We start from the raw sequence: 19765 nt of genomic DNA, 5'->3' as shown, positions 1-19765 counted from the left end.
TATATATTTTATAGCAATGAGGAAAATGATTATCTGTCTAAGCTGAAAGGAAGTTTTGAAAACATAAGTTAGTAATGACTGCTGAGTTAGATTGTTTTGTTATTATTGTTATGAAATGTAAGAACCATCATTATAAATTGGTAAAGAAATCAAAGATTGAGTTTTGATTATATTACCAATAAGATCATTGACATAACAAGAACTTTGGTACAGATTGGTGAAGAATTCATATATAGATAATGCATGGGTTATAGGGTTTCTTTGTCTATGTTCTAACTTCTAAGGAAGGTTTCAAAACATGAGTTGTGGGTAAAAATGGAAAAAAAATATATATATACGACTCTGCTGGGGATCGAACCCAGAATCTCTGGTTTCGTAGACCAGCGCCTTATCCATTGGGCCACAGAGTCGATTTGTTTGTTATTTCATTATTAATCTATATATTAATTTACAAAAACTGCCTTCATCTTTTTATTTGTAATTATGTATTTTAAAATATTAAAAGTAATCCTCTTATATTTACAAATAACCAAATATTCAGAAATTAATCTTAAACTGTAAATCAAAATAAATATTATTTAATGAAGTTGTCAAAGTTTATTAACTGTTGTTCGTTCAAAATAAATTTATTTCCAAATATACCTCTTCTAATAAGTTTGTTTATCAAAATATTAGGTTGTTTTCAAGAGAGTATATGAAAATTTTGAAAAAATTTATAACTGTGGTTCAAAAATTATGTTTACAAATTAGTTGCATTTCTTTGTCATGTTTCAAATGTAAAGACTATTTTAATTAATTAATAATACAAGGATATTTAAACAAAAAATTATTCACTTAATTTAGAATTATTTAATATTAAAATATAATAGAATATAATATTTAATTTAAGTGTTTCTCCACTCTATATATTAGTATTATTAATTTATTATCCTCTTGGATTTGACGAGTTGGCCTTTAGTGATTTGTCAAACCTTTTGGGCCCCACTAAAGTCACGCGTGCAGGAACAAAATCCAACCGTCCAATTCCCATCCGCAATACACGGAAAACATAAGCATACCTCTCTTCATCCAACGGCTAAGACTTTCCCGGTTTGACTATCTGTTCCCATCGCATTCACACATTCCGATAACTCAAAAAGAAAGCAAACAAAGCCTAAACTACTCTATTAACTAACCACCAGCCACCATACACGATGGTCCACACTCAAACCTCGATTTCAATCTCTCTCTCTCTACTTCTCTCCGGCGACGTCTCCGTTTCATCCCGGCGATTCGGCCAAACATTCTCCGGCCGTCAGATCAGATCCTCATTTTTGGTACTAGCATGTTCTTTGTTTTTCCTTTACTAACAAGGATTTCTAGATCTTATAGCTGTGCAAGTTGATTATCATCGTTGAACTTGAATATATTAGCGATTTATCTTCTCGTTTCAGGCTTAGAGGATTGATTCTATTTTCTATGTAAAAATTTGCTGCTGGAAGAATATATCAACATGATGTGGATGTCTTCTCATGTCAATTATGGCATGAAGTGTGTTCTCTTGGTGGTATTCTATCGCGTTATACTCTAATCTCACTTTTCTCTGTAAGTTCTCTCTCTCTCGCTCGCTATTTGCATTTCTCTATCTATGTAAACAGATCCAGACATGTGACTGTGAATTTAGGTTCATGAATGGAATCTCATAGTGTATGTTCGCATTTACATTTTGTAAAATTAATATCTCGAAATGCTGATGAGTTTGTGTTTGCATTTGATATTCAGAAGTGTTTGCTCTGATCCTTTTCTACAATCTCTTCTCCAAATTGGCTAGTGGAGTGATAATGTATGTTGCAGTTACGCTAAAGAGATATTGCACAGTAGAAATGAGTGTTGGAAACATTGCTTATTATGAACTGATGCAACTTTGCCAGGTATAATATACTGATAGATAGATAGATATTATCATCAGTTTCTTTCATACATTGTTAATGGATTCATTCTGAAATTCAGAATCATGATGATAACTTGACTATTTCTCATTCGATTTTCAGGCTGAATATTTCCGCCAGTTACTTAAACCTGTGACGTAGTTTACTCCAATCTAAAACCAGGAATATTGCTAACTTGACCTCTGGCTGTGATCATAGTCACGAGGACATCATCCAACTGTGAGATTTCTTAACCTCCTAACAAAAACAAGCTCCTGCACTTTCATGAGTATTCATTCAGGAAGCATTTTTCCGTCTCTTTAGATAGATTGATTCCCTTTAGTTGAGAATAGGATTTTGAGCAAGAATCTGATTCTCCCTTTGAACAACAAGAGTATTTGATTCATGGCTATAGAACAACAGCAAACCGTTACTCCAAATCCTAAGCATCTTATGGACAATCAAATGGCTTGTAGCTTCATCCATAATAATAATGCTTCAAATGATGCCAACCTTATGCCCACATATATAAACCTCGCAATGCCCACTCACCCTGTTGAATTTCAAACCTCCGAGGCTTGTCCAAAGAATTTCATTATATTCGACCAGAATTTTAATGGAAGCCAGGTTACTTTCCACCCAACAATTGCACCTAAATTCTGCTATCCTGGTTTAGATGAGAAGTGTCAGATAAGAGAAGCAGTTTGTATTCAAAGTGAAAGTGAAAGTGAAAGAGAAAGAAAAAGAAAAAGAGAGGTTTCTTGTATAAAAGAAGACTCTGACGATATCGATGCGCTGTTGATGAGCTCAGAAGAGATAGTAGGATCTGACGAAGACGAGGTCAGCACAGGTAGAACAGTTGGGAATTACGGAGGTGAATCTCCTGATTCTGATTCTCGATCAACTTGCAGCAGCTCGAGACGAAGAAATGGCAACTCTTCCAGGCGTAAAAAGACTAGGAATATGGTGAAGATGCTTAAGAGAATTGTACCCGGTGGAGATCGAATGAGTACGGCTGATGTTCTTGATGGAGCTGTTAAGTATCTTAAATCTCTGAAGGGGGAAGCAATGAAGCTTGGAAATGGAAACAAGGCAGTATAATTATAATTACATGTGGTTAGAAAATGAAGTAAATTTTGTTATTTTTTTTTTGGTTCTTTCTACATTAACAAATTTACTTACCCTTGGTTTTGATTTTGTTTATGATATTTTTTCCATCTTCTGATAATGGCAGGTTTTGGTTGCAGCAGAGAGATGGTCTTGTGGATGTGGTAAATGGAAATGACATAGGTATTGAAATATTATGGCATTATTTTGGTTATTGTTGAATGTGTTTAATAGTATATGGCTTTTAATTATTGCCAAGCAATGGGTTGTTATTATGATGCTTTATTAAATAATAAGAATTTCTAGACCTCTATTTTTGCCTTGTTAGGCATATTGCAACCTAAATTAACAAGAAATAGTGTTACACAAATTTCTATATGATGATGGGTAGTGTGTTTATTATTAGCATTTCAAGAGGAAAAAAAAAGTTGTTGAAGACATTTTGTTACCTCCTTAAAATAATTTTTAATACAAATAGTTTAATAAAGAGTTAATGAATACTTTTTTTTAGTTTTTCTAGTATATGTTTTTTAATGTTTTATTTTTATTAATTGTTCTTTTTTCAGTTTTTATATTTAATATTAAATTCAATACATTTTTTAAAATAATATAAAATGCTTCTTATGTTGAACAATATAAATTTAAATAATAAATATTTATCATTTATTTTCAATATATTAAATTATTATGAATTAATTTTTATAATAAAAATACATAATTTTTTTTTTATTTTTTATTGATATTTTAAAATGATTAATTATTCTAACAAATATATGTATAAATAAATATATATATATATATATATATATATATATTTAATTTTATATTTTAAATATTTAATCAAAATATTATTAAATAAAAATAATTAACTCAGAAAAGTTTCCAAGTGTCAAGAATAATTGTAAAGTAAGATTATTATTATTTTAGCAAATTATACAATTTATATAAGAAACCTAAATATATATATATATATATAAATTAAAACTTTTCTCTCAACAAATATGTAATACACAAATTTATGAATAAGACGAAAGAATTCTACATTTAATTATTCTCGCACCAAATATGTTAGAAAACAAATATATTTATTGCATAAACAGTTTAAATTTTTTTTTTTTAAATTAAATGAATGTTTATCATATTAATAATTAAAATTATGATAGTCTGAATTTTATAAAAATAACTAAAATTCTAATCTTAAATAACAATTGGTTATAATTCATAATATATATTTTTAAATATAAATATAAAATATTATTATTACCCTCTACTATTACATATAAATATCAACATCATCTTTGCCTAATCAATAAAACTATGGTGCATTAATCTTGTACCAACCCAGGACATCCATAAACACATGAGTGGTAGAAAACATGTAATCTAAAAAAAAGAATGCGAGAGCGAATAGAGCATTCATATTAGCAAAAATAAGGCGCAATTTTATGTCAAATTTTGGTCCGCAATTAAGTTTGTGGCCTTGTAGTTATCTACTTCATGATGGACCCCTCAACTGTCGGGTGGGAATGCACAAAAAGTCTTCCTCAATGGTTCATTTAACCACTTCTCCTTGTCACGGATCTTCGTTTAATGTATTGCAACTAAAATTTATAACATAGTATATAATAAATAGTTACAAACAAGTTTCCTATATTTGCACGTTGCAAAATAAGTCACCTAAAATTTTAGTTTTTCATTAACCTCAAAATTTATGCAACACATTTAGTACCTCATTTTTCCTATGTATGTACATGATGAGATAGCTAACCCATTCTCTTTCACCTGCATACTCATACTCCATATGGGCGAGCATTTAACCCAAATTAATCGAATAATCCGTCAAAATACTACTAAACTGCCCCCAAGATTGGTTTAAAACAAAGTTAAATTGGTTATTTTAACTGTCAAACCAAGCCTTGATGGTTCAAAATCGGTCCTCACAGACTAGTCGATTACTTACTGCCTGTCCACAAACTAATTATCACTGCATTTATTTTATCATTATATATTAATACCTTTTATGTCTAATTAAAAAAAAAACTCAATTATAGTAAAATCTAAGTAGCCTGCACATGTGAAAGACATTCAGGAAGCAATTATCACTTCTTTCCAAATAACAATCAAATCTTGTTACGAATTTGGATGAATGTTTGTCCTTTTCTATCCAATAGTTAATCTAGATAGATACACAGGGAATGAATATGGACAATTTGGGTGTCCTTTCTTCTAGTAGTAGCCTCCACTCAAGTCATTCCAGTTGACTCCAAATTCCATTTCCACTTCAAGTCTTGATGATGAATTGATAATATATAACTCATCATTCAAACTCCCATTTGTTTCATATTAGAAACATAAACATCATCATCATGGTTCCTAACACCACCATTCTTCTTTTTCTTCTAGTGATCATCTCATTTTGGTCTGCAAAAGCAACCCATTACTATGAAATCGAACTAGAGGCATTAAAAGCCTTCAAGAACTCAATCACAAAAGACCCAACTGGAATCCTTCTTGATTGGAACGACTCCAACAGCCACTACTGCAACTGGACAGGAGTCGCCTGTGATTCATCCAACCGCGCTATCTCCCTTTCCTTCCTCGACAAAAACCTCCAAGGCCGAATCACTCCTTTCCTCGGAAACCTCTCAGCCCTCCAACTACTCGATCTCTCCATCAATGCTTTCAACGGCTACATTCCTCCACAACTATCCCATTGTTCCCAGCTTCAAGTCATGAATCTGTACTCGAATCTCCTATCGGGTTCAATCCCGCCTGAATTTGGGAAAATGAACAATCTCCAGGGGTTGGGTCTGGGAGGAAACTTCTTGAACGGAACCATCCCGGAGAGTTTTTGTAACTTGACGGAATTGGTGGAGCTCAGCCTCATCTCCAGTAATCTCAGTGGCCCGATTCCTGACTGCATTGGTAATTTAATCAATCTTGAGCTCTTTCTAGCTTATGAAAATAGTTTGGAAGGTCCTATTCCTTCTTCCTTTGGGATGTTCAAGGCTTTGAAGACAATTGACTTTACCATGAATCATCTATCTGGAGAATTACCTCCACAGATAGGGAACATGTCGAGCTTGGAAGTTCTTCAACTGTTTTTCAACTCGTTTTCGGGACAAATCCCACCCGAGTTAGGTAAGTGTACAAATCTCGTTTTGTTAAACTTATACTCAAATGAGTTTACTGGAGGAATTCCTCCTGAACTTGGAAACTTGACCAAATTGGAGACTCTCTTGTTGTATGACAACAAATTGAATTCCACAATTCCGGTTACTTTGTTCCGGGCTAAGTCGATTACCCACTTAGAACTCTCTAAGAATGAGCTAATTGGTGGAATACCATCAGAGGTTGGCTTTCTAACTTCGTTGCAAGTTTTGACACTCCAATTGAATAGACTCACTGGGGAAATACCTATTTCGATATCAAACTTGACCAATCTGACTTACTTTTCGATAGGAGACAATTCCATCACGGGTTCAATACCCTCCAATATAGGTTTACTTTATAACTTGAGGAACCTTTCCATTAACAATAACCTAATCGATGGACCTATTCCATCAAGCATCACGAATTGCACGTCTCTTTTTGAAATTGGAGTGGCGTACAATAAGCTGACTAGCAGGATCCCAAATGGGCTAGGAAAGATGTCAAATCTTATTTTCTTATCTTTAGGCGTAAACAACATGTTCGGGGAAATTCCAGATGATCTCTTCAACTGCTCTAATCTAAAGAGCCTAGATTTGAGCAATAACAATTTTAGTGGAACATTGAAACCTGGTATTGGCAATCTCTTCAACCTGAAAAGACTGCAACTTCATTTCAATTCATTTAGTGGGCCAATTCCATACTCGATTGGCAACTTGAGCCGATTGTTTTCTTTAGTTTTCCACCATAATAGATTATCGGGTACACTTCCTCCTCAACTATCAAAGCTTTCTGTTCTCCAGGGGATGCAATTGAATGATAACTTGTTTAATGGTGGAATACCAAAGGAGATTTTTCAGATGAAAAATCTGACTGAAATTAGAATTCAGAATAACAAGTTGACGGGTCCCATTCTACACGAAATCTCCGAGCTTGAATGGCTTGCCTACTTGGATCTCAGTGGCAACATGTTTAATGGGACGATACCAGAACCATTAGCACGGCTTAGTCGACTACTCGCTTTAGATCTTTCACACAACAATCTCGTTGGTTCTATTCCTGAATCAATTATATTGGGTATGACAAACATGCAGTTATGCTTGAATTTGTCGCACAATTTCTTGGTGGGGATCATTCCAGGCAATCTCGGGCAGCTAGAAATGGTCAATTCAATCGACTTCTCAAATAACAGACTTTCAGGAAGCATTCCCAGCACGCTTAAGAGCTGCAAAGGCTTGAATTCACTCGATCTATCTGGGAATAATCTGTCTGGCTCAATTCCTAGTGATGCCTTTGGCCAGATCTCATTGCTCACAAGCTTGAATCTTTCTAATAATCAACTTGACGGACCACTTCCTGAAGATCTGTCATATTTGAATCAACTCACATCTGTCGATCTTTCTAAAAACAAGCTAAATGGCGTGATCCCCCAGAGCTATGCCAATATTTCCACACTGAATCATCTCAACCTTTCATATAATCAACTTGGGGGACGAGTTCCAGAAGGTGGTATCTTCAGAAATATGACCACAACTGCTATAATCGGAAATTCAGCACTCTGTGGGACTGCATTTCTCAAACCATGCAGCATAAAGAACAACTCAAGTTCTTCCCACAACTTTTCAAAGAAAACAATAGTGATCGTCGCGACAGTTGGTTCTCTAATCACACTCCTCCTCGTTATAGTATTGTCAGTTCTCTATCGGAATAGTAATAAGAAAAAACGAGAAGAGGTAGAAAATGTAATGCCAGAATACACTTCTGGATTGAACCTTACAAGGTTCAAACCATATGAGCTAGAGAAAGCCACCAACTCTTTCAGTGAAGATAATATTATTGGAGCTAGTAGTTTGAGCACTGTCTACAAAGGCACATTGGATGATGGGAAAATTGTAGCTGTGAAGAAATTGAATCTACTTCGGTTCTCCAAAGAATCTGATAAGATCTTCTACAGAGAAACCAAAACACTAAGCCAGTTGAGGCATAGAAATTTGGTGAAGGTGCTAGGTTATGCTTGGGAAAGTGGGAAGCTAAAGGCCCTGGTTCTAGAATACATGGAAAATGGAAATCTAGACAGAATCATACATGATCCTCAAGTAAATGAATCAAAATTGACACTGGCTGAGAGAACTGACATCCTAGTTGCTATTGCTAATGGAGTGGTTTATCTTCATTCCAGTTACGATTATCCCATAGTTCACTGTGATCTAAAACCATCCAACATTCTATTAGATAAAAGTGGGGAAGCCCATGTAAGCGATTTTGGGACATCTCGAATATTAGGTGTTTCTTCTGCATCATCAGCATTTGAAGGCACTATTGGTTACATGGCTCCAGGTATAATCTATCTAATTTTTCAAACCTATATTCTTAATCATATTATTGACTTCCATTTATGATTACGTTTTACAAGAGTTGGCATATATGAAGAGTGTGACAACTAAAGTGGATGTGTTCAGCTTTGGGATAATAATGATGGAGTTGTTAACAAGAAAGAGACCGACAGAGATAGAAGAAGAGAATGGCTTACCGATCACATTGACTCAGCTGGTGGAGAGAGCGGTTGAGAGTGGAATTCAGAGTGTCATTGGAGTTGCTGATCCTCGGCTAGCTCTTAGCAATTCCATGGAGATCGAGATCATGGAGGAGATTCTGAAATTGGCATTGTATTGCACACGACAAGATCCGGAAGATCGACCTGATATGGATCAAGTGTTATTGTCCATTTTGAAGATGAGCAAGAAAATAAAATCATTTGTATCATCAATCAAATGAAGGTTAATTAGGGTTCGCAAAGTAGCTAGAAACAATTTGTTTATACCATAAATACGAAATAATTAAAAACATAAATTAACCTTAATCAAACCACTAAAAATTTAATTAAAGTAACAAAACAGAGCAAGATGAATCATAGCCATCATTCCTCCATAAGCACCGGACAACATAGAAGAAGAAGACCGGTTATTTCCATCTTCGTCCGGTGACATAACTTTCACTACCATCTTTTGTCCAAGTTGGCAATGACCAGAAGCGCCACTAATGAAATAAAACAACCCAGAACGTTCAAACTCAATTTTTGTATGACCATTGTTAGAAAACGAAATGGGTCTTGTTGAATTGCAGTTATTGAACTCTTTTTCAGTCACCTCCATTACAGAGTCCTTCTTGTACCGAAAACCTGAAAAACAGACCACCCATTAACTCAGCACAAGTATTTTAACTCATAGTAGTCATCCAACCCAAGACCTTCAATATCAACATACTACATAAAGGGTCATTCCCACTTGTGCTGAGTTATCTGATAAGTAAATCACAATGTCAGAAAGCAAACTAACATTGTTTGTACAAACAACCAAGTAAACAAAAGGTCGCAGGCGAAAAATGCATCTGGCGAAAAATGCATCTGTCGTCTGCGAATGCGCATCTGTCGCAGGCGACAGATGCGCATTCGTCTGCGACAGATGCGCATTCGTCTGCGACAGATGCGCATCTGTCGCAGGCGACAGATGCGCATTCGCAGGCGACAGATGCGCATTCGCAGGCGACAGATGCGCATCTGTCGCAGGCGACAGATGCGCATTCGCAGGCGACAGATGCACATTCGCCTTCGACAACCTGCAACAGCCAATAAATCTAAACCTAAACCTAAACCATTCTTCCATTTCAGCATGCATGGAATATAAGATAAAACCCTAAACTTACCTTCAATGGATAGTCGTTCTGCTTTTCGTCAAGGGCTCGTCGGAGGTCGGGGGAGAGGAAGGGTTACATGGATTTGGATCGCCGTTGATGTTTCGGGAGCTTTTCGTCGTCGGGGAGAGGGAGGCTGGATCGGTCGAAGACGGAGGAGGGGGAGAGTTGAAAAGAGAGAGAGTTGAAAAGAGTGAGAGGGAAGGAGAACGAAAGAAGGGAAGAAGAAAGGGGAAAACCAATTTTTTTTTTTTTTTTTTTAATAAAGGGTAAAACTGACCTTTTGCCTTGGCAAAAGGTCAAAAATGATAAAATTATTAATGACATGTTAAAAGTGGAAATAACCCTCTTATGAGGGTTATTCAATCAAATTTCCCAAGAAGAAGACGATGGAAGTTGGGATTTCAATACAAAAACAGTAAAACGAAGAACGACTCTGCTGGGGATCGAACACAGAATCTCTGGTTTCGTAGACCAGCGCCTTATCCATTGGGCCACAGAGTCAACTTTGATTTGAAAATATACCATTTATATAATTAATTAGTTCTTAACATATGTTCAATTTCAAATGTATGTTGTATATTAATTTTAAAATATTTTAAAGAACAATATAACTTTAATGAAATTTGAAAATATATTATGAATCAGTAGGAAGATTACAGAGAAAACATTTCACCCATATCTAATGTTGATTTTTATGCATATAAATTAGTTAGACAAAATGATAGATAAACAAAATAAAAAATATATATATTTACTAAATTGATGTACAACTTACTTAAATTCAATTATTGACAGTTTGGTAACATATGTGATATGTCAATGATTATTTGTAAATTGGACATGAAGTTTATGGTTAAATAGATTTTCAACTTGTATTTTATATCGCTATGACTTAATATAAATCGGAATATTAAAAACATAGTTAGTATTCTACTCTTTAACTTATTTACCTGTAACTCATCAAAACGCATCTAAATTATCAGCCCTAAGGGGTGTAGTTAACCTCTTCTAGGGTTCGCCAGCAATGTTGTATCCTTCAGCAACTCCCATTTAAAAAAACTTGGTTTGATCACAAAGACATTTTGGGCATGGATCAAAATCGAATAATCCAACTCACCCTTAATGAAGATCTAAGAGTCAACCTTAAAACGAAACAACTTCTCCAAATTTAACTCTATTGCTGGCTAAGATATCAGAGCACCCACATAGACATAGCCCATATGCTTTGAAGCTAATGTGCACTAATATGTTTGACGGTTAGTTAATAAAGACATCCATTATATATAACGTTAATGTATAAGCAAACATCTAAATAGTTTAGAATAACTATCTCTTTATTGACGTTAATTGCATCAACATTGTGCACTCATCTTCTGCACCATTGAGAAGTGTCGCATGATCTAAAAGAATTAAAAATATTGATTATTTAATGATAAAAACATGTATTTCTAACTATATTTTTAATCATTTTTAACATCCTCACTAAGGAGGACAATGGGTCTCATTCCTGTTTTTATTTTGAAATTTTTTTTAATATCATTCCCGTCTCGTTCGGTTTTGGAAAATTTCCGCGAGATATCGCTTATAAAATATTTTTAAAAATAATAAAAAAATTATACAATAAAATTATATAAACGGAATTTTTAATATATTAAAATTTTATATAATTATATAAGAAATAAAATATATCGGTGATTTTATATATTTAATTGTGTTTATAGTGTTCGGGTGAGATCGGGACGGAGCAAGTGACACAAATATCATCCATACCTCATCCCCGTTCAGTTTTAAAGAAAACCACCCAAACGAAACAATTTGGTTCAGTTACCGGGGCTAATTTCAAATTACGATTCTTAATAGTCACTTTTCATTATTAATGAGAGTATATAACAACTCATACAAAGATTCTCTTTGTTTGAATGTATTTTTTTCCCTAATTCGAATATTAAGATTCTAATGAAACTGTAATTTCTACTCATAAATTATCTAAGATAAATCGGAAAATTTGACGAAATGACCCTTAGGCCAATAATTGCGCTGGTCCGTAAATGATCACTTCAAAATATTCTGATAGAATCGTCTTGCGAAGGAAAACTTGTGAAAAATCCATAATGATTGTGCCTTTCGCATTACGCGGCGGAATAATTTTACAGAGTTTCCTTTTGCGTGACGATATTATCTTTCGCGTTACGCAACGAAAATAGTTTCGTCTTAATATTTTGAAGTGATCATTTCCACAATTGACAAACGCATTTAAAATGCTTTTTACGGTCATTTCGTCAAATTTTCCGATAAACCTCATATTTATTTTATGAGGAGTGATAGAGTAAGGGAATTTAATAAGGGAATTTGGTGAGGGAATGACGTGGCATCACCTTCATTGGTTGGAAAAGGTAAAAGTAAGAGGAAAGAGAGAAAAGAAAGAAATTATTTGATTTTTTCAGCGAATAAAATTATGCCACGTCATTCCCTCACCAAATTCCCTCACCAAATTCCCTCACCTAATCATTTCTCTTATTTTATATATATATTAATTGTTAGAATTGTTAACTTCTTATTCTTTTAATAAGTAAATTAATAATTTAATTAGTTTTACAGTAACTATCTCTTTAATTACTGCTCCAATCCCCTCCTTCTCCGACTAGATGGATTTGGAATTCTTCATCAAGCATTCCCTTCTCCCCCACTGAAGAACGAAGACCTCACGACCAGAGATCAAAGGTTTGTTCTTTTATCGATTTCTGATGCGATTTCGAGTTGGGTTCATTCGGGTTGTCAATTTATATGCATTTCTTGATCTTTAATAGACTTACGATGATCTTCGATTGAGTTGAGTGATGTTCCCGTCTCCAGTTGAAACCCTAATTACTGCAATTTTATAAGGATGTTCAGAAGATATTTAATTTATGCATTTCGCATCATCAGGAAGTTTGTCTAGATTCCATTTTCATTGTGAATTCTGATCATCAAGATGAGCAGACTGTAGTTTTGCAGACTAATTCATTAACTTGTTCCACTTTCTGTTAATGGAGTTTTAATTCTCAATTTACATCTTCAATGAAACTAATCGTTCTTGTTTGCAGTTAGGTCTTCCAGTGAAGCTCTGTCCATGATTGATTACTTCTCCACTATGTTGCTGCATCAATGGCTTTTACTGATCTCAAGTTTTCTAGCCTTAATCCTCGCTCGAATTTGCTATGTAATGTACAAGACTGGCAAACCGCTCTGTAAAACTCTTCAACCTCTTAGCACCCTCATTATTATGGGCTCAGGTTTGATTGCCTTGATTCAGTTGGGAAAACTATCAGCTATCTTTTGTTTACTCAAAGTCTTTAGTTTCTCATTTAGGAGGTCATACTGCTGAGATGCTGAATCTGTTGGCTGTTCTAAACATAGATAGATTTGAACCGAGATTCTATATTGCAGCAGCTACTGACAATATGAGTCTTCAAAAGGCTCGATCTTTTGAGGATTCTTTAACAAATAAGGTAAAAATAGGTCTACTGCGTGGTTGTTGGCTACCTTTAACTGTGACTTTGAATTGGGTTACTTCTTAAACATGATTTTAAAGTCTTCCTTCAATAGGAAGGTAGAAATTGCCAGTATGTGCAAATATACAGGAGCCGAGAAGTAGGTCAATCGTACATAACCTCAATAGGTACAACGTTGATTGCAACTGCTCACGCTTTGTGGCTAATGATAAAGTTCCGCCCCCAAGTGGTACTATTATTATTATTATACACGAAAACATATATGATGTTTTTCTTGTTCATTGCATATGTTTATAGGCTTAATTACATGTGCAGATTCTTTGTAATGGTCCTGGAACTTGCATACCATTGTGTGTGATTGCATTCTTCTTCAAGGTTAGAGGATAATCTTGACTAGTAATTTTCAGAAGTTTGCATCATTTTGATCAATGTTTTGGACAGGTTGCTGGAATTAGATGGTCGTCTATTTTTTATATGGAGAGTATAGCGAGAGTAAGGAGGCTTTCTTTAAGTGGTTTGCTTCTTTACAAGTTAAGGATGGCAGATCAGTTCTTTGTACAATGGCCTCAACTAAAGAAGGAATATCCGCGATCTCATTATGTGGGTTGTCTTATGTGATGATTACAACAAATACAGGAACTTTAAGGTTTCACTTTGCTTCTTTTTCATCAGTGTTTCAGAATTGAGAAAAGATACGTAATTTTGTATACGATGAGAATTGTTCGAGCCAGACTCCAGTCGAGTTGGCCTCATCATTAAATTGCCTTAGTTTCTGATGTTTTACAGTGAACTCTGAGAAAAAATATAGTTGTATTGTAAATTTGACAAATGAATTGTGGTTGAATTATTTATAATTTTCTGTTAGAATTTTTGGTTGGATCACAACCTGGGTGTAAAACTAGATTTTGTGTAAATAACTTATCATTAATTTGGTTGGTTTGGTTAATCAATTGTGATTGACATCTATAGATTTATTGTTACGTATTAGGGTTCTTTATTCGTTACTACAAATAAACTTTATGCTACAAAATGCACGAATCAAACTAATTCTAAATGTTGCATGTGTAAGGAAGAATGAGTGCACCATCTAATATAAAAAATGGAAGAAAACAAAGTAAAATTGAAAATGCTATAAACTTAAACTAATTAGAGCTTATTTCATATCATTTTAATAACAATAGTTAGATCTGTATACATGGTGAGACTGTCTTCATGGATATTGATGTTGCTCATGTTTCAAAAAAAACATGGAAGGAAGCATGTCTTGTAGAAGTCCATAATCAGGAAACTGTTGGTGAATCTCATAAGTGGGAGAGCATAATTTTGATGTTTCCATGTCTTTCGAGGAGAAGCTCATTGGATTAATATTGGATTGTGATAACAAGTGATTATTCGAAACCGGACCTGCCCCTCTCATTGTCGAGGGTATGGAATGGTTATGTTGACCCTCGTACGTGGTGACCACGGTTGATGGATCTTCGTAGCATCTCTCAACACGTTTCTTCACCGTGCATTTTTGTGTCGTGCATCTGTAATAGCTTCTGAAAAATAATATTTGAATTCAAGAATTAGTAACATTATCATGATGTATTTTTTTTCTTAATTAGATAAATTCTAAGGTAATTTATGGTAATTTATATATATACCTTGGGAAAGGGCTATTCTTGACAGCTTTTTGTCCATACTTTCTCCAACGGTAACCATCTTCTAGATGGTCAACTTCGCTCTTTGTCATGAAAGCAAACCGAGCCTGTCTTTCTTTCTTTTCTGCTTTCTTCTTTAATATTCCTTTCTCTTTAGGCATCCTGCATGAACCCATTCAATTCAATTCTTTGACTATTTCTTAATGAATCAAATTAGGTTAAAAGAATCTTACTTTAGAACAACAAGCTAGTAGTTGTACTCTATGTGCTGAAGAACTAGATACCCACAAGTTTTTAAGGATGTACTATTCATATGACATGTTTAATCGTTGAAAATGTTCTATACAAGTAAAATTTGTAGCGACGTGAACTATAATCGAAAGAGAGATGTCATAGTACTAAGTGAGGATGCTCAATCAAAAGAGTACAAAGATTTGTGTAGATCTCTATTCACTTGACTCGTGTATGTTTTGATGTAATTTTTTAATAAAGCGTTAGTACGTTAATATTAAGATTCGTGACAATTGATGTCATAACTAATTATAAGACATCAGAGAATGCAAAAATGAAAGATCAAAATGGGAATTAGTGAGACTAGGTTTATTATCTTATGAATAAGGCTACTATGACCAAATGTTTTAATGGCTAATTGAAGGGAGACATAATCTTTTAAATTTAAACTATTTTCACTTAAGCTAACTAAATATTGATACTCATGTTGTATTGAACATATTTTTGTTACGATTTTTATCACATTTATGCAATCTTCTATAGAATAATGAAATGGCTCATCAACTAAGAAAAAAAAAAGAAAAAAAAGGGTAATACTACTCACAGTTTCTTTGAGCTCTCTCCACCATCAATACCATCTGAGCCTCTTTGCAGACTATTCTTCTTATCTTCCTCGCCAACAGCTTCTGTAGACGAGGAAGATATCGAAGAATTTGTCACGCCGGGACAATATTCATGATGATTATGCTCGTTTTGTACCGAATTAGAAAACACTTGAGAAGATTCCGGGGCGGTTGAGAAACCAAAGTCTCTTTGCATGGCTTGGTATTGATCGTAGTTTGTGAAGCTCGTGTATTGAGGATCAAACCCTAATTGATGATCATGGCCATGACCATGGCCAAGTGAAGTGGTAATATTGTTGGAGAATGAGAAAGAATAATTATTGGTTGAGGAGATGAATGGGTCATGGTAAAAGAAGTTTCTTGTTTCATCAGACATGGTACAAGTAGAAGAATTAATTAAGATATTGGATCTTATGATAGAGGTTCCTTAATTTGTTCAAATATTTCACGAGACAATATTTGGTTTATTAATCTATGGTCATGTTTATATATATATATATAGATGGAGTAGGAGGGAGTTGTTCATATGTCAATTGTTAATTAGTCCCACCTCATCAAGTAATAAAGTGACAATTTTCTATTGTTTCATTATTTATAATAATGGCTAACATATATATATATATATATATTAAAATTAAAAAATTATTATTTTTCATTATTCATGCAAGAAAGGAAAAAGAAATAAATAAATAAAAAGTGTACAATTTTCGACCGGTTTAATATATATGTGATTTGAGTTTAAGTGATGAATCATAACTATGGAAGGTTAATTATGTTAGTTCTCTTTTATTAAAAAAAATACATATTTAATATAAAAAAAAAAGATTTAATTTTTACTTAAAAACGTTATAAAATAACATCCATGTAGAAGCTAGGTTAATTTTTTAATATAATATATATATATATATATATATATATATATAATATATATATAATATATATATATATATATAATAACATAATATTATAAGATGAGTTTTAATTGATTTCATAATATGTGAAGAAAAATTCTCTCTCTATATATAAGTATTGTTATTATTAGAGATATTATATAAATTTTTTATTTATTTTTATAGTTATAATAATTTTACTTATATATATAACTATGTTTTGAATTTATTCTATTGACCAATGTGAACAATCAGTCAAGTGTTCTACTCCACATGTGGAGAGAATAAAAACTCATTTAATTTCCAGTTGAAGAATAATGACAACAATGCCGGCAATAAACTTTATCTCTTCTTTACCTATTTTTGTACTTAAACTAAATATATATTTTACCGACAATTATAAATATATATATATATATATAAAATGAAGAATACAAAATCAAACATATATTGCATTAAGTTTAAATTGAGAGATTGATTTTCAGTTTGAATTATCTTTCAATCATTATAAAAGCTAATTAAGTATTTGTTTTAAAATAAGCTTTATTCTAAAAGCTAGTTTGATTATGGGGTTTTAAGATATTTCTTGTTTGGGTTTTATAAAAAAAAAAAATAGTTTGATTATGGGGTTTTAAGATATTTCATTTTTGGGTTTTATGATAAAAAATTAATACATAATATCAAACCACTTAATTCATAACTAAAATATAATTATTTTACTTTAATTAAATTTAAATTTAAAATATAAAATAACAATTAAGTATTTTATTTTTAAAGATTAATAAAGTCCCATCTAATAGTTCATAACAAACACAAAGAATAAAATTGCATGGGTTATAATGTGAAAAGAAACAAATGGTTTAAGTTAATAAATTTGACTCTTAATTTTAAAAATAATTAATTCAAATTGAATTTTAAAATTGATTTGTATTAAAAAAAATAATTAAAAAGAGGAAAAGAATGGTCGGCTACAAGTAGCACGTGACTCTGTTAGAGACGCCGGCTTTGACCATTATATAACACATATGCTTAATTATTTGGGCCTATTATGGGCCCACGCAACCAGTCTATTCAACCAAAAAATAATAATCTTCTGGTCACAAAATTTATAAGTTAATTATATCCAAACAATTTTTTCTTTTATTTTTCTTTGATACAAATATCATTCTACCGACGTTATAGGATTGACAATGAAACGAGAAATGCATTTATCAAGGAATTACGGGTGAAATCGAGAATCAAATATCATCCTTGTTTGAGAAAAAACGTTTTTAACAAGACAATTCAGATCGAAAACCGCGTGGATGAATTAATGTCATCTATAATATTTTGGTCTAATGTTAATTAAAAAAAACACTTAATAAGAGTTTTAGGATCGAAATGAATTGGTTTGAGTTCCCATTATCAAAATATATTTTTGGTCATTAATTTAAAAATAAATAATTATGGTCAAATTGTTGGTTGATTACCAGCAGCAAATTTAGGTGATTGGTTCCCAGTCAAAACTTAGCTGAAATTGCAAATTGATTTTTTATTCAATGTGACAGTCAGCCAGTACACTATAATAATTAAATCAATCTCACCTAAATAATTTTTTTGGGTTGTGTTTGGTAGCAAAAATTCTACAATTTGAGTGGTGAAATGACATTGAGTAAATCATTGTCTCACCCTTAATATATTTGGAATAGAATCATAGAAATCATGAATACATTAGGCCATTCATTTCATTTGAAAGCAACATCAGCTGACTCACACTGAAGTATATTAATTAATTTAGATATATATATATATATATATATATAAAAATCTAGAATAATCATTCATCAAAACAAGATGGGTTGAGAATCAATTATTTGTTTTGGATAAGGTGCAAATAAATCAATTAAATCGTTTAAATTGAACTAAAATTCTCAAACTAAACCGAATATTAAATTGAACTGATTACGACCAATAACTTAAAAGTTAATAAACTAACTATAGTATAACAATTTGGATGTGCATTTCAACGAAGCATTTACGCCCTTAGTTTTGGGCTAGTAAAATAGTTTATTTATTGTCTATTTAATTTTATATGTTAAAATTATTCACTTATGATTAAATAAAATTTTAATAACAATATATCTTAAAAACATCTCAGATAATATTTATGTATCCAAATAAACGAATAAAAATTATAAGCTAATCAAGCTAGAGGTTAGGTTTTTTGGGTTCAGTTTTATCTTTTATGGTAGAAAATTTTTCTTATTTATAATAATTAGATTTTAAATGAATCTCAACTTGATTACCAAAGTCAATTCAGAACAAAGTAAATTTTTGAGAAACAAATTTCCATGGTTAAATTGGATGGTATGGGTTAAATTTCATATAATTAAATTACAATCTTTTGTGTTTTGACTAAATCAATACCCTTAACAAACAACCAAACCAGAATTGAACTGCAATATCAAACAATCATGATAACTAAACATCTCTCTTAAATAAAGTAATGAATTTTAATGTTTTAGCAATCAAATTTGCCAGATTCAAGGCACAATTATGGAGTTGGAGGCTGATCTTCTCAAATATCTGATGAATAATCAAGAAAAGATCAAGAAGATATAATTAGCCTTAAGAAATCAAGTAAACAAATGTCTGGGCATCAGATACCATGGGAAAGAACAGTATTATTTATAGACAATGAACAGAGAGTCAAAAACATAGTTGTAAACTGAAATAATATATGGAAAATCAACAAAATGGGTCAGATGGTAGTGCATGTTTTGTTAATCATTCAACATCAGAAAATGTGGAATTGTATCCTCATACCCATTGAAGATCTCAAATAGCAAGGGATTATGAAAATACATGACCAGAAACAATAATATCAAAACAGAACATAAAAATGGGAAAATTGTGTATCTACAATCTCAGTCGAAAGATGGTGATAAATTGTATAACACTCACTTGATATCAGTATATGTAATTTCTTCATCATTGATTGCAGCATTTTAAGTACAAAATAAAGTCTCATAATGTAACCAATAAAATAAG

At 32.5% G+C, this 19765-nt stretch overlaps 5 protein-coding genes and 4 non-coding genes across 11 annotated transcripts; 3 read left to right on the top strand and 6 right to left on the bottom strand.

The window, feature by feature from the left end:
• Positions 1-337: 337 nt before the first annotated feature.
• On the bottom strand, positions 338-410 carry TRNAR-ACG. Its single transcript has one exon. It is a non-coding gene; the product is annotated as a tRNA-Arg (tRNA).
• A 748-nt stretch (positions 411-1158) lies between these two features.
• On the top strand, positions 1159-3327 carry LOC124932568 (transcription factor bHLH144). 2 transcript variants are annotated; one of them, XM_047473218.1, is made up of 5 exons: positions 1159-1316; positions 1434-1584; positions 1762-1910; positions 2031-3023; positions 3142-3327. In XM_047473218.1, the coding sequence occupies exon 4, from the start codon at positions 2313-2315 to the stop codon at positions 3006-3008; it is 696 nt and encodes a 231-aa protein (XP_047329174.1). In that variant the 5' UTR covers positions 1159-1316; positions 1434-1584; positions 1762-1910; positions 2031-2312; the 3' UTR covers positions 3009-3023; positions 3142-3327. The 2 variants fall into 2 exon arrangements, with proteins under 2 accessions (XP_047329174.1, XP_047329175.1); XM_047473219.1 differs by having other exon boundaries at positions 2031-3036.
• A 2053-nt stretch (positions 3328-5380) lies between these two features.
• Positions 5381-8971, top strand: LOC124930646 (LRR receptor-like serine/threonine-protein kinase FLS2). The gene is made up of 2 exons (XM_047470977.1): positions 5381-8501; positions 8578-8971. The coding sequence occupies exons 1-2, from the start codon at positions 5381-5383 to the stop codon at positions 8937-8939; spliced, it is 3483 nt and encodes a 1160-aa protein (XP_047326933.1). The 3' UTR covers positions 8940-8971.
• A 69-nt stretch (positions 8972-9040) lies between these two features.
• Positions 9041-9834, bottom strand: LOC124929894 (early nodulin-like protein 1). The gene is made up of 2 exons (XM_047470276.1): positions 9780-9834; positions 9041-9342 (listed from the first exon to the last, which is right to left on the bottom strand). The coding sequence occupies exons 1-2, from the start codon at positions 9832-9834 to the stop codon at positions 9041-9043; spliced, it is 357 nt and encodes a 118-aa protein (XP_047326232.1).
• A 451-nt stretch (positions 9835-10285) lies between these two features.
• On the bottom strand, positions 10286-10358 carry TRNAR-ACG. Its single transcript has one exon. It is a non-coding gene; the product is annotated as a tRNA-Arg (tRNA).
• Positions 10359-12459: 2101 nt separating this feature from the next.
• Positions 12460-14225, top strand: LOC124931301 (UDP-N-acetylglucosamine transferase subunit ALG14). Of its 2 annotated transcripts, none has more exons than XM_047471735.1 (6): positions 12460-12578; positions 12941-13129; positions 13206-13345; positions 13443-13577; positions 13664-13723; positions 13790-14225. In XM_047471735.1, the coding sequence occupies exons 2-6, from the start codon at positions 12967-12969 to the stop codon at positions 13964-13966; spliced, it is 675 nt and encodes a 224-aa protein (XP_047327691.1). In that variant the 5' UTR covers positions 12460-12578; positions 12941-12966; the 3' UTR covers positions 13967-14225. The 2 variants fall into 2 exon arrangements, with proteins under 2 accessions (XP_047327691.1, XP_047327693.1); XM_047471737.1 differs by having other exon boundaries at positions 12494-12578; positions 12945-13129.
• Positions 14226-14533: 308 nt separating this feature from the next.
• LOC124932740 (WRKY transcription factor 71-like) lies at positions 14534-16247 on the bottom strand. The gene is made up of 3 exons (XM_047473418.1): positions 15827-16247; positions 14995-15153; positions 14534-14889 (listed from the first exon to the last, which is right to left on the bottom strand). Exons 1-3 carry the CDS (start codon positions 16219-16221, stop codon positions 14559-14561), a joined length of 885 nt encoding a protein of 294 aa, XP_047329374.1. The 5' UTR covers positions 16222-16247; the 3' UTR covers positions 14534-14558.
• Positions 16248-19469: 3222 nt separating this feature from the next.
• LOC124933145 lies at positions 19470-19545 on the bottom strand. The gene has a single exon (XR_007098856.1). It is a non-coding gene; the product is annotated as a small nucleolar RNA Z195/SNORD33/SNORD32 family (small nucleolar RNA).
• Positions 19546-19634: 89 nt separating this feature from the next.
• On the bottom strand, positions 19635-19717 carry LOC124933155. The gene has a single exon (XR_007098866.1). It is a non-coding gene; the product is annotated as a small nucleolar RNA Z196/R39/R59 family (small nucleolar RNA).
• Positions 19718-19765: the final 48 nt, after the last annotated feature.

Source organism: Impatiens glandulifera, chromosome 3 (assembly GCF_907164915.1).
Source record: "Impatiens glandulifera chromosome 3, dImpGla2.1, whole genome shotgun sequence".
Lineage (NCBI taxonomy): Eukaryota > Viridiplantae > Streptophyta > Magnoliopsida > Ericales > Balsaminaceae > Impatiens > Impatiens glandulifera.
Note: the sequence above shows the minus strand (reverse complement) of the source record. Positions and strands in the feature narration are given on the sequence as shown.

What these genes read in the sequence shown, in the direction of transcription:
- LOC124932568 (XM_047473218.1), top strand. Translation starts at nt 2,313, where the DNA reads ATGGCTATAGAACAACAGCAAACCGTTACTCCAAATCCTAAGCATCTT.
- LOC124930646 (XM_047470977.1), top strand. Translation starts at nt 5,381, where the DNA reads ATGGTTCCTAACACCACCATTCTTCTTTTTCTTCTAGTGATCATCTCA. An exon ending in TATTGGTTACATGGCTCCAG is followed by an intron (nt 8,502 to 8,577) that starts GTATAATCTATC and finishes ACGTTTTACAAG; the next exon opens with AGTTGGCATATATGAAGAGT.
- LOC124929894 (XM_047470276.1), bottom strand. Translation starts at nt 9,834, where the DNA reads ATGCTGAAATGGAAGAATGGTTTAGGTTTAGGTTTAGATTTATTGGCT. An exon ending in AGATTTATTGGCTGTTGCAG is followed by an intron (nt 9,343 to 9,779) that starts GTTGTCGAAGGC and finishes TCTGTTTTTCAG; the next exon opens with GTTTTCGGTACAAGAAGGAC.
- LOC124931301 (XM_047471735.1), top strand. Translation starts at nt 12,967, where the DNA reads ATGATTGATTACTTCTCCACTATGTTGCTGCATCAATGGCTTTTACTG. An exon ending in AGGATTCTTTAACAAATAAG is followed by an intron (nt 13,346 to 13,442) that starts GTAAAAATAGGT and finishes TTCCTTCAATAG; the next exon opens with GAAGGTAGAAATTGCCAGTA. An exon ending in TAAAGTTCCGCCCCCAAGTG is followed by an intron (nt 13,578 to 13,663) that starts GTACTATTATTA and finishes TTACATGTGCAG; the next exon opens with ATTCTTTGTAATGGTCCTGG.
- LOC124932740 (XM_047473418.1), bottom strand. Translation starts at nt 16,221, where the DNA reads ATGTCTGATGAAACAAGAAACTTCTTTTACCATGACCCATTCATCTCC. An exon ending in GGAGAGAGCTCAAAGAAACT is followed by an intron (nt 15,154 to 15,826) that starts GTGAGTAGTATT and finishes GGGTTCATGCAG; the next exon opens with GATGCCTAAAGAGAAAGGAA. An exon ending in AAGAATAGCCCTTTCCCAAG is followed by an intron (nt 14,890 to 14,994) that starts GTATATATATAA and finishes ATTATTTTTCAG; the next exon opens with AAGCTATTACAGATGCACGA.